At 46.2% G+C, this 13,835-nt stretch overlaps 1 protein-coding gene across 2 annotated transcripts in view; it reads left to right on the forward strand.

The window, feature by feature from the left end:
• N6AMT1 (N-6 adenine-specific DNA methyltransferase 1) overlaps positions 1-13,835 on the forward strand; it is a 162,267-nt gene that overhangs the window by 115,780 nt on the left and 32,652 nt on the right. For both annotated transcript variants that reach the window (XM_069229125.1, XM_069229124.1), the window contains one exon: positions 12,291-12,432. In XM_069229125.1, the coding sequence (XP_069085226.1) occupies positions 12,291-12,432 (142 nt within the window). The remainder of the gene's footprint in view (positions 1-12,290; positions 12,433-13,835) is intronic.

The raw sequence follows: 13,835 nt of genomic DNA on the forward strand, positions 1-13,835 counted from the left end.
GGACAGGATTAGTTACTTCTTGCAGGGTGGTACATCCACGTCTTTTGAAGGAACCCATGGCTACTGATTCCCACAGGGGACTTATTTTATGTCCCTTTGCTTCTGTGTCACAAGCAGTAATTTGGTCCCCACTTTTCCATGCCCTGCACAGTGGCTGGCGGTAATTTTACGAGGGTGCGTAGCAGGGGAGGTTACAAATGCACCACACTTACACCCATTCATTCGCACACGCACTCACACACCCGTTGACAACCCTCACTAACAAATACACATACATTCATACAAACATGCATTCACCAAACTTAAAAAAAAAAAAAAAGAAGCCTTACCTCAAGACCAGCAGCTCCAACAGGGAACCAATCTCGTCACAGAGTGGGATGCGGTCAGTGAGACTGCTGATCCCACCCCATTCTTTGAGGAGATGTCACTGGTTCACAGTCGGCCCTGGGCACTTCAAGGCTTAAAACTGAAGCACAAAGGTCCGAAGCAATCAGTGATGTTCCCTCTTGTCACGAGGGTGAGGACCTCAAGGCACCTTTGCCAGTTTGAAGAGGCCATGCCTACGGGGCTGTGACTTCTTCAGCCCAGCAAAGTTCAGTTCAAGCAGCCAGGAGTCCGCACATTTAGCAGCTACTGGCTGCCTGACCTGAACCAGTAGGGTATCTGTCAGGCTGACTTTTGTTCACGTCAGGAAAAAGATAGTGGGTGTGGCTCCTCAGCCCATATAGACGACTAGGTCACTGCTGGCCTTGCATATGTTCCTCATGATGATGCCCAGAGCCCACTGACATCCAGTGAGGGGTTCTAGAATGCCAGGCGGCAACAATTTGAAATGAGATCAAACACTTATTCCTGCCAGGGCTCCACACAATACAGTCCAATTCTACTTCCAACTGTTCTGCTGGTTCTTACCCTGAATGTTATCTTTACTGGGATCAATAATGTTGAGAACACCAAGAGGCTGTAATATTATCCAGCTGTTCCACCGGTACTCCTGTGAGGTGCCCACAGTGATCTTTTGAAGACATAGCTTGTCTTTCTTTAATTGTTATGGAATAACAATGCAGGGCTATATATTTTCTGCTCTGCAGAGAAAATATTTGTCTAGGAGATAACTATATCCTTTTTAGGGTAGGTAGACCCTAAATACATATTCATATTTGTCCAGGCTTTGCTTTTTTGACAGATTTAATTGAGGATGGGGGTAGCGTTTGCTTATTTATCTCCAGCACTCTCTTTTTGAATATCCATCTACAGGAAAGCCCTCCAACCCTCAAGATACAGGGAAACAAACATCTCCTCTTCTTTTGAAGATTCCTTAATGTTGTTGGGTACTTATGGGCAGCCACCACCCTCTCCCAGGCTGACAGTAGATCTGCTCTCCGCTGCTCTCTTCCAAGTTGCAGTCATGTTCGTTGTGCCAGTAATCAGAAGCCTATAAGATGTGTACTGTTAGCAGTGTTGGATGGGAGGTCCACAGCCTTCCCCAGACTATGCTTATCATGTGCTTTGTTACATTTATAGTTGGATATAACCATCCTTGTCTTCCTTTTTTAAATACATAAAATTAGAACATTGATACATGGAATATACATGGCATTCTAGCAAACCTACACCTAAAAAATATGTGAATAAAATAAAGTTTCTCAGGAGATAGTACTTAACTAACATTAGTAACTGAGAAGGAATTAAGAATAAGCTATTACCTAAGAAACTTAATGTAAATCTAGCAGCCAATTTGTGAGTGCTTCTCCTGTGGCTACCAGTGGAATCATTGTGATCCAATTCATCTCCACCATGGACTTCACAGTTCTCCTGAAACTAATAGTATTCCCTGTCCTTACTACTTGCTTTTGAAACCTTCACCATCCTGTTAGCATTCCACCTTTGATTCCTCAAATTTCGTACAGTATTCCCACACACAATGTCATTCATTACAGGTTTATCAAACTTAGCATCTTCTTTCCTGATGTGACTGGTCCTCTTGATCCTGACTACATGACCTACAGCAAAAACAGCTCTTTTCTTCCTGTCTTCGTATCAGCATCTTCTGCCAAGAGTTTCTTCAACCTTGCACCTAACAATTTCGTCCAAAGCCTTCAAAGGTATCCCTTGTTTGATTCATTTCTACATCCAGGCAGGACACACTTTAGAGAAGGAACATCTACCCTGCAAAAGCTTGGATGGAGAAACTTTAGTGGCTCTGTGAGGCATGGTTCTGTGGAACCAAATCTTGGAGCACACCAAATGTATTATATCACATTCATTCATACGTGCCCATTGAATGCTTTCATTTAATTTAGTTCATTTGTTCTACTGGCCCATTTGCCAGAAGACATTTCTGCACTGACAACTATTATCCGAAACAAGATATTCCAGAAACCCTTGTCTAGTAAATACATCCTTTAACAATGCAGTGGCTTTATAGGCCTGCACAAACTAAACTTCAGGCCACTGGCTATAATAATCAAAACAAAGGTAAACTTGCACTGATTGGGTAGTGAACTGAATGGATCGTGGGTTATTGATCTTAAATTGTTGGTCACTTGACAGACAAATCACAATACATTTTACACAATCATCAATTTCTCGGCCCATACCTGGCCACCAAAATGTTTTACAAAGGCAGCATTTTGTCAAGGTGCCTGTCATGAACACACTATATAATCTTAAGTCTTAAAAGAGATCATCCTATCGCTGAGCATCAGAAGACTGCAATGCAAACTGTATGCTTTTGGACAATATTTATTTTTGTTGTTCCTTCCACTCTCGCATGTAAGATGTAGAAGCACCTACAAGAGCTACTGACGCTACCAGACAGTCTTCACACTCATCATTTTCAATACATTCATTAACATCTTCTATTGGACATCTAAACAAACAGTCCACCTGGCATTTTCCAACTAGGTATGTAAATTACATCAAAACTAAATTGTAAAAGCTTAGAAGCTAATTTGTCAAACTTAGGCATGGAATTACATGGCCTCCCCATTCAATATGTAAACGAGTAATGTACCTCCCTTTCTCTAAAAAACAATGTGTGAGGCATAACTTTTTGCTCACCTATTTCTCGAGTGAGTGTGGACCCAACCCACAGTTGCTGACATGATCTGTAATGACACACAACTTCAAAGAGTATAATGGTAACAAAGCTTTTGCACCAGTCATTCGGTTCTTGATCCATTCAAATGTCTTTTTGACAATTTACATCCCATTCACGGCACATTCTTCTTTAGCACATTACTCAAACATTGCATTTAGGAAGCATAATCAGGAATAAACTGTGAATAAAATTCACATAATACCATGAATGGTTTACACCTCTCCTTTTTTTTGGGTAGACGAGTATCCTTAACAGCTTTGGTAAGAGCAGGTCTCAGTTTTACACCTTTATCGTATACAATATGCCCAGATATTAAATTTGCTATTTCAAAACACTAAGGCCCTCATTTCAACCTCGGCGGTCCTTTCCAAAGACCCCTGAGGTACCGCCGTGCCGAAGACTGCCAATGTTGGCGGACTTCGTCCAACCATATTATGGTGACCCTCTCCCTTTTTTGGACGGAGAGCCGCCAGCAGCCATACTGGCGGTCGGCGGTGTAGTGGAGGCTGCTCCACCGTCACTGCCACGTCATCAGAACACCGCCCACCGAAATACAACTCAGTATTCGGCGTGGCAGTGTTCTGGTGACGGGGTGCTGGCAGCGGAGCAGCCCCCATGGATCCTGTTCCCTCCCGGAGGATCACCGAAACAGGTAAGGTGATCGTTCATTAGGGGAGGGGGGCGGATGGGTGTTGTGTGGTGTGTGCGTGCATGGGGGTGTGAGTGTGTAGAAGGGGGTGTGTGAGTGCGTGTATGTATGCGGGGGCGTAATATGGGTAGGGGAAATGTTACATGTATGTATGTGTGCATGTATGTGCGTGTGTATGTGTGTGAGTGGTGTGAGCGTGCGTGAAGGTGGTGTGTGGGGGGTATGTTTGGGGGGTCTATGGGGGTTGGGGTGAGGGGGCGGGGGTGGGGAGAGGGTCCTCCTACCTTTGGTGGGTGGTAGGGGGGGTCGTGGGTGTTGGGGGAGGACTGTGGGGAGGGGGAGGAGTAGACCCCAATCAGTGCCAGGGAACAAATTTCCTGGCACTGATAGTGCATACCGCCATGGATTTTGTGGCGGTTGAAAACTCCACGAAATCCATGACGGTATGCGGGGTCCTGATACCTCCGGCGGACTAGTGACGGCCGCCCCCCTGGAGACCGTTGTCTCCAGCCTGGCGGTCGTTACCACCGTGGCGGATGGTGAGGGACATTGGCGGTTTGGCATATGCCAAATCGCCAATGTCATAATGGGGCGATAATGACCGCCGGCCTGTTTGCAGTCTTACCACCATTTTTGCACCGTCCGCCAGGGTCGGAATGCGGGCCTAACTCTTCTATTTTGTCTGCATTTTTATAAAACTTCAAGAACCTTGGACAGAGTTCCATGCTCTGCACTGTTTGCAGAATAAATCAAGGCGTCTTCTTGAAATAAAGACACCCTTTTGATATCCTTATGGTTATGATACATAAACAGAAGCCATCAAATCCAATCTAAAAGCAAAAACTTCAGGGTGATGGATGGAATGCTTAATTACTCTCACCTACTCACAATTGCTGAGGGCCACATTCCAGTCCATCATTTTTTTGCACAGTGAGCCACCTCAGTTTAGACCCAGCCATATACAAATCAATCTTGACCATGTTCCTCGTGGGAACAGTGTAGCCCGAACTGCCAGGCCAGGTTCTTCCTGAACAGAAACACAAGCACCCTAGGACATGCTTTGCCCTACTTAAGGCTCTTCAGCCAGGTATAGCTTGGTTCTAGTGGCACAGTGAACCTGGGACCCATGTCAGAGTATACCCGGCGCACCTAGAGGGGCAGATGCAAAACAATAAGGTGATGGATGCAGTGCTTGAATTGATCTTATCAACTGGCAATCTCTCTGGGCCATATCCCAATTCATCCTTTTTTCTACCCACCATGCTTCCTCAGTTTGAACTCAGCCATATGTAAATCAGTGTTGACCCTGCTCCTCGTGGGAACAGTCCTACCTGGACTGTTAGGCCAGGTCTCCCTGAACCGTAACACAAGCAACCTAGGACTGGTTTTGCCTTAGTTTGGGCTCTTCAGCCAGGTATAGCTTGTTTCTAGTGGCACAGCAAGCCCAGGACCCACGTATGGGCATAGCCAGTGCACTTAGGGTGGCAAATGAAAAAACAATAAGGTGATGCTTGAATTAATGTCAGCCACTTGAAACCTCTTGGGGCCACATCCCAATCCATCGTTATTTTTCCCACCTTGCCACCTCAGTTTGGACCCAGCCATATGCAAATCAGTCATGACGCTGCTCCTCATGGGAACATTCCAGCCCGAACTGCCAAGTCATGTCTTCACTTACCTGAAACACAAGCAACCTAGGACAAGTTTCGCCCTACTTAGGGCTCTTCAGCCAGGTATAGCTTGGGTCTAGTGGCGCAGTGAACCCGGGACCCATGTCTATGCGCACCTGACGCACTTAGGGCGGCAAATGCAAAAAATAACAAGGTGATGAATGGAATGCTTGAATTAATATCAGCCACTGGCAGACGCTTAGGCCACATCCCAATCCATTGTTTTTTTGCCCACAATCCCACCTTAGTTTGGACATAGGCAAATCAGTCTTGACGCTGCTCCTCATGGGAACAGTCCAGCCTGAACGGCCAGGTCCTCTCTGAAACAGGACATTGGCAACCTAGAACCGGTTTCACACTGGTTGGGGCTCCTCAGACAGTTATAGCTTCATTTCAGTGGAACAGTGAGTAATTCCAAACTGAGATGGCATGATGGGCAAATTAAGATGGATTGGGATGTGGCCTGAGCGATTGTCAGTGGCTAAGAATAATTAAAGCATTCCATCCATCACCTTGTTCTTTTTTCATTTGCCGCCCTAAGTGTGCTCGGTATGAGAAGATGAGGGTCCCGCGCTGCCTGTGCCACTGGAACCAAGTCTGCTTCTAGGTCCTGGATGGATGTAATGACACAACCCCTCCACACAGCTACCAAAGTGGAGAGTCTTATTAAACCCCATTTGGTGAAACCGGCTAGTCCAGCAGTTGCAGACAACCAAGTGCCCTACCACAGCAGGGTCACTGCTATCAACCTCCCATGCCAGTGCATGTCCTTTAGTGATGCGTGCCAGCAAAGGAAGGGAAAGCGAGTAACAGGAGGGAGTGGGTATGGTGGTGACTTAACATATTGTAAGTTATGGATTCCATAGGAGTCGAGGAGTACATGCTCCAGACAGCTGGCCAATTTGTTTCTATCCCCATGTAGCCAGTCATCTAATGGCACCAAAAGGGATGCCCAGTAACATAGTTTAACATCTGCCCATCCCAGTCCAGTCACATATGAGAACACTGGCATTTAGCAAACGATACTCATCTTGTTGGCCCATACAAAAAGCCCCAATTTGGGCTTGGAAGTTCGAGAAAAAGATTGGGGGGAGAATGTATGGATAATGTTGGAGGATGTAACGGAATCGTGGGAGGGAAATCATTTTAAAAAGTGCTCCTCTGCCCGCCATCTCAGTGGCAAAGATACCCACGTCTCAAAGTCATGTTTCATCCTGCAAAGTAAAGGTGCCATATTTAAGTCTTAATAGCTCTTTTGGGTGAAAACCATAGTCATACCTAGGTAGCGGAAGCTGTCTTCCGCCAGCTGGAGTCCAGCGTCACTAAACGCCCATAGCAGCCACACAAATACTGACTTCCCCCAGTTCACCTGTAACCCTGATGTATCACTGTAAAGCTGAAGAATTTCTATCAGGCGGGACATAGTAGTCTCAGGACATTGAACTAATAGTATCATTTGCATAAAGGGAAACACTGTCTTCCAGCCCACTACACCACCAGAAACTCTGCACTTTAGTATCTACCCTGAGCCCTGAGTAGCCCCGTTGGGGGCTCCACCACAAAAGTGAAGAGCAGTGGGTATAGCGGGCATCCCTGTTGAGTGCCCTGCTCTATGGTAAAGGGAAGGCAGAGAATTCTGTTGACCCTGGCCTGGGCCCATAGGTCTCTGTAATTGTTTTCTATACAGCCAATGAACTGAGGGCCCAACTGCATTTTATGAAGGACTAGTAGCAAGAAGGGCCAGTGGACGGAGGCAGAATCTCGCTGCACATCAGTTAACAGCAGATGTGCAATGAGATTCTGACTCCGTCCATAATTCAATAATTAATTTCAACATTGATGAGTGATTTGGGAGGTTGCGAGGTGCATTCCATGTTTTTTTTTCCAGGCATGAGGATGACTGTCATGGTGGTCCTCCTTAGATCAGAAGGGAGTCTGCCCCCCTCCCGCTAGGGCATCCTCAAATAAGGCCAACAGATGCAGGGCAAGCCCAGAGGTGTACCTCTTAAAGTATTCTGGTGGAAGCCATTGGGGCAAAGTGTCTTGCCAGAGTTCATGGATGCATTAGCCTGCAGCACCTCCTCCACTTACTGTGATAGGTAAGTCCAGGTCAGCGCTGCCCCTACAACCCCCTCCACACCCAGCTGGTATGCGAATCTCCAGGACAATTACACTGGCATGCCAGTCAGTGGAATTGCTTCCCGGCCTTGTCCCCCAGTTCATACACTCTTCCCTGAGAATAGGACCAGCCTAATCAGGTCAAGCCCATGAGCGTCTTCCCGAAGTCCAATCTGGCTTGATTTAACTTGTCTCTGGTCAAGAGTGTATGGCCTCTGCCCGCTCAAGTCAGACTATGGCCCTCATTACAACCTTGGCGGGTGGCGGAGGCCGCCTGCCAAGGTTTTACCGCTGAGCGGCCGCCAATGCGGCCGCAATCCCGCCGGCCACATTATGAGATCCCCGCTGATGAACAGAGTTTCCGCCCGCCGGCCCAGCGGGGATGTCGCCGTAACAAGGGAGCCAGCTCCTAATGGAGTCGGCGGTGTTGCGACGGTTGCAGCTGCACCTACACCCGTCGTGCTTTTCACTGTCTGCTATGCCTGGGGGGCGCTGCATTGCCAATGCCATGCCCCCAGGGGCCCCACGACTCCCCTTCCCGCCAGCCTTTCTATGGCGGTCTCTACCGCCTTGGACAGGCTGCCGGGAAGGGGAGTCATAATCCCCTGCCCTGGAGGATTAAAACCGCCGGGACAACCATGGCGGGAAACCGCCGGGACAACCATGGTGGCAAACCGCCGGTCCCAGAGGTGCGAACGCAGCGCTACCGCCGCGGTCGTAATAAGGCAGCTTGTACCACCAGCCTATTGGCGGTACAGTCGCCAAAACAGCCCTGGCGGTCTTTGACCGCCAGGGTTGTAATGAGGCCCCATGCCTTGTTCAAGAGTCAGCAAGGCCTCTTCTCGTGTCCTGGTGCTACCTTTGATGCACGCCAGGCCTCCACCTGGATTGTGACCCTACAGGATTCCCATAGAGTATGTGGGCAAGAGATCGTACTAGCAGTGCAGTCAATGTAATCAGAAAGGGTGTCATGGATGTTGTTGCTGAAGTTGTGGTCGAGAAACTACCAAGGATTTAACTGGACAAACTTCGCTCACCACCAGCTGCTTTCCCAATAGGGGAATCCCCTCCAGATTTGAGCCGGCAACCAGGATGGGGCATACTCTCTGAGAAGTGTCCACGGGCTGCCATCCAAGAATCCTGTAAGGAAGACTTAGCGGTCTGTAAAGACTCACTGCACCACCATTGGGAAGGTTTTCCATAGTAATATAGCCACCGCCGAGAGCCCTCTGTGCTATACCCTACTGTAACCATATCTGCCTAAAAAAGGAGCAGTTCATACCCAGGAGGTATGTTTCATGAAGTAATAAAACAGCAGGTTGGAGCCATTTGACATGCAGCGTAACTGCAGCCCGCTTAAATTTATCATTTAGCCCAATGACATTCCATGAGAGTATACTGTGTCTCCTGGAGACTGCACTTATGCGGTCACTGGTCCTCAAGGGTGGGTGTATTACTTAGGAGTAGTTAAAGGACAGTCGAAGAGAATAGCACCTCAAGGGAACACAGATATGCAGTACTAAACAACCTGTGAACAAAAAAACGTGAACCCACCTTCCCCCTTCCACCTCCTCCACCCTACATTTCTGCCCACGAAGCATCTGTTCCTCAAACAAGGACTGAGTGAGAGCCCCAAGGATTATCCAAATGAAAGAAAGAGAATAGGCAGGGAAACACAACAGTAGGCCACTGAGTTATACAATTGATACTTGAATCCAGCAGGGGAGGTCGGCCTAGCATCGACATTACAGTCAGGTGTTGCAATCACTGATATGGGGCCAGAGTGATTACCATGGGCTGAGGTTAATTCAAGCATTCAATCCAACATTTCTCTGTATACTTGAAGTTGTGTATTTCAACATATTTTGTAAGTCAGTGACCCACGGTATATGTGATAATGACACAAGGTTGATTATATAGGTGTGTGTCCTCGTACCTTGTCGTCATCAAATGGTGTGATAATGAAGGGAGTCCAGGCGGCAAAATGACAGAAAAGATCCAGTTTTTCAGGACATTATAAGAAAGAAGCACCTCAGCACAGCATTCTCAGTCCCCCAAATCACACACTGCCACATGTTTTTTCCAGGTTCTACCATGGAATGCTACTCACACATTCTACAGTAAAGTTACGTCGAAGGGTGAAACAATTCAATAGACTAGACACCTTAATGAAATCTACTTTGCGATCACTACAGTTTTCGATAATTTTCCACAATTACAGTAATAGTTTTTTTTTTAATTGCTGGAGTGATCCAAACAGATCCAAATCATAAGTGTTTCCTTATACAACTACATCTTACCTGTCACAGCCATACCTCAATTTCCTTCTCCTGCCTGAATCCACATTAGGATAGTTCATCATAACTTAACTACACAATTGTGTCTTTTTTCTTTTCTTCCTCTATTTGTTTTCACAAAAATGAATGTTTATACATTACTTTTGTGCAACGACCTGAGGATTGAATGCAAAAATAAATGCTGCAACTTAAAATACTTGTTGGGCCAGTTTGACAAATGTCAGAAAGTGTCATTCATAGATTTGTGCACTGCATAAAGGTGGAAAGTAAGTATTACTTAAGAACTCTTCATGCCTCGATTATGTATGTATGTGTGTATTATTTCTATAGTTCAAACCTAGCCAAAAGGCTAAGGAGCGCCATACCTTGTCAAAGACAAGCATAAAGTCAACAAGCTACAGGAGAGGTAGCTGTTTTTTGTACTTTTAATGCATGTTGATGCAGAATTCTTTAAAGAGGGGTGTCTTCATTTCTTTCCTAAATTTGAACAGCGTTTGGGCGGTCCTGATGAATACAGGGTTGCTCCAGATCCGAGTGCAGCAATGGAAATTTCCTGTTGCCTTGTTATTTTTTTTTTTTTTACACTACCTAGTCTGCAGTCTGAAGGTGTCCTGGCCAAGGTTATGCTGAGAACCACCAGAGATGCAGAGTTTATCTATAATATAAGACGTGGTGGTGGTCATGATGGCTTCATGAATTATGCAACTGGTTTTGAGAGATGGAACATTCTGGTAGTTAGAGCCAATGACTTTGAAAAGGCTAAGGGTGATGTAATCCTATTTCTCCAGGATGAGCAGTGCTGTGGCATGTACGGTGCCCATAAAGAGTGGCATTATGGAGTATGAGAGGCCATATAGCATGGCATTATCACATCCAGATGCAAACAGCGGTTCCGAAGTTGGTTTCTGAAAAAAACAGTTTCACTTTCTTTAGAAGGGAGACCTGGTGCGAGTCCGCCGTTGTGTTTTTTGGCAGTGTTTTCCTTGAGGGTGAGGTTGATGACCAGGGTGAATCCAAGTGACTTGACACTCGGTGAAAGTGGGATTTGAAGCTGTCAAGATTCACGTAATTGAGCCAGGTTTGTAGTGTTTCTTGTTGTTCTTCGCAAATTACAGGATTTTTGCATTGATTGGGTTGAGCGTCAGGTAGATGGGGACATCTAGGCGTGGATGTTGTGTAGGCAGTGTTTGAGGTACTGGATATCTGAATTGGAGGAGACTTTTAAGTAGAGTTGTGTATCATCGACATATTGGTAAATTTGAATACTGTTATTTGTGAGTGGAGCACCAAGAGGCTTCATGTTGAGGTTGAAGATAACTAGGGACAGTATGGAACCCTGGGGGACTCCATAGGTGGTAGGGATTTTTTGTGACCTGGAGGTGCACATGTGAACAAACCATTGTTGGTTGGAAAAGCTATTCGTATGCATGGAAGAACCTGTGCTAGTGCACCATGTGCAATAATAATTCAGTAATCCTGTATTTAGACTATGAGAGGAAATGTGAGTATGTCCAGCAGATATGCTACCAAAATGGAGACTCCCATAACGAAAATAGGACTTTAGAAGGTTTCGGAAAGAGAGACCCCAGGAAAGGCTTCACATATGAATTAACACAAACACAAATGAGTAAATTATCCCCCAGCAGTCCTGATTGACTAAAACGGAGCATGATCCGTGCTCACACAGTGCTTCAGCCAGAGTGTTTGCATGCTGCATCAATGAATAGCAGCCATCCTACACTGCCGAAAGTGCTGTGCAAACTTACTTCAGTCCTAAATTGAACACAGCCACGTCTTCAAGTGCTTCAGTCAGTCCCCTTCATGTGCACAAGTGAGTCAGTAAAACTTTATCTGCGTTGGCTGGGCTTTACTCTCCACTATTAGTCACTCCAACACTGTTCACTTCTTCAGATGAATGTTGCTGTGAACCCTCAGTAGCACAAGCATGGATAGACAAGGAATGTTGATGAATATGCAACGTTTTTTAAGAGGGAAATGTTTTCAACTAATGTAGTTTGCTGTTGCCCAAAACCTCACCCTTCCTTAGAAAACAAGCTGGCATGGGGCTACCTTGCTCTCCTGGCTTTCCATGACGCCCATGACCTGAAAACCTCCTGCCTGTTTGTGTGTTAGAGCACCATATGGCCTTGATGCCCTCGGTTCAGGGGATGGTAAGAGCCTGTGCTTGTGTTTAAATTTAGATCTTAAACATGGCCACCTTCGTTGTTTTAGGTGCCAATGTCTTAGTATCTCTTAAAGTTAATAGAACATAGCCCTTGTCAGCAGTGATAGTCAAAATTGGCTCCAGGCATGCCAGTATGGCAGCGCTTGCTTTTATAATGCCCACACTTCCTTGTCTATTCATGCAAAAATATTTGGTGTGGTGCATTTGCTGCGGTGTTTATCCTAATAATTGTTTTACAAAGTAAGCACTGTCCTCCTGTCCATCACAGCTTGGAACCTCCGATTTAACAGCGTCCTGGGCTGGAGGCAAAAATGGCAGAGAAGTAATGGACCGTTTTTTCCCTTTTGTGCCAGAGCTACTTTCTGACCGAGGATTATTCTACTTGGTAACTCTTGAAGAGAACAATCCAGGTAAGAGTAGCATAACATACACTGACCATACAGTGCATATGTTTCGGTTTGTACCAGTCTGGTAAATGTTGTAAAACATGCTGTTCATGCATATGAAAGTTGTATACACTGAGCTGCCTTGTGCATTGCCTTCTCATGATATCCTAACTTCCTCAAGTGTGCCCATTACTACTTTGTGAAAAGGGCAATCACAGACTGTGTGCAGCTTACACTGGGTGCTCTAAGGGGGTTGTGTGCAGCACTGGATGTCTGTTGTGTAGTGCAGCATAGTGTGTGTACAGCATACCTGTGCAACAAAGAGTGCTCTGCAGTGTGCAATAGAGCTTGTGTTCGGCAGGAACTACAGAGCAGTGCAGCAGAAGATATTAAGAGCAGAGGCGGTACTTAATTTGGGCCGGTGGTTGCAAGTGGGGCCTATCAGCACTTATTTTTGGGGACCGGCACCTATTTCTACTCATCAAACTTTGGCCCAGAGCAGAAAAGGGAGAAAAACACTAAAGGCGCGAGAGAAGGCTGGAAAGATTGCACCAAGGGGAGAAAACAGGAACCTGGAAGAGTGAGATCAAGAAGGAGGGAGGGTCTAGTGGATGAAGGTGGCATAAGGCGGAATCACCTCAGTATTTAGCACGCCGATACTCAATAGCACCAGTAACAGGTTTCTGAGCAAAACGCATTCGTTAACAAACCTAGAAGCAGCTGTCCCTTACGACTGGCTTCAGCGAGCAGCCCCTTTTACATTGTTCAGTCTAACCGTGAACATGAAAATACTAAACTCATATAAGTCAGCCCCCTCTGCCTCGTCTCAAGGCTTCTGATTACAGGAGGAGGAGGGGGCTGAGGCATGATCCAGCTACAGAGTGTTGGTTCAAACTACAGTCCTCTTTAGCTGAGTGTCTGGATTATGCATATCTGAGGGGTGTAGTTCAACTACAAATCCCGCACACAGGCACAATCCATGGTATTTAGCAGACATGCTGTGAATGCCTTCGGCAGCACTGCTAAAATGTGTTTTGTCAGAGCACACATCAGTGCATCCCTGGAGCCAATGAAAAGCCACACAGACCTGCAGGGGCAGGATCACCAGCACTATTCCAGCTTCTTATATGGCTGTGCATCCCTTCCTGTTAAGAAGCTGGGAGATGGACTGAGGTGGGTTTTACCCCTGTCAAACCTGCTCCTGATACTACATCTGACTCCTCATTGGGAATCATGGCTTGCAGATTCCAGTGCCCAGCCCCAGATTCAGATTCCCATTCTGCTGCCATGAAGCCTCTGAGGTGCCAGCTAATTAAGCAAGGTAAGTAAAAACATGTTATTTCTCTATGCATGTGCGTATGTGTTTGAGAGTGACCGAGATGGACTGGGATTGAGTGAGCGTGTGTGTGAGTGTGTTTGAGTGCCAA

The sequence above is a fragment of the Pleurodeles waltl genome, chromosome 4_1 (assembly GCF_031143425.1).
Source record: "Pleurodeles waltl isolate 20211129_DDA chromosome 4_1, aPleWal1.hap1.20221129, whole genome shotgun sequence".
NCBI classification, from domain to species: Eukaryota; Metazoa; Chordata; class Amphibia; order Caudata; family Salamandridae; genus Pleurodeles; species Pleurodeles waltl.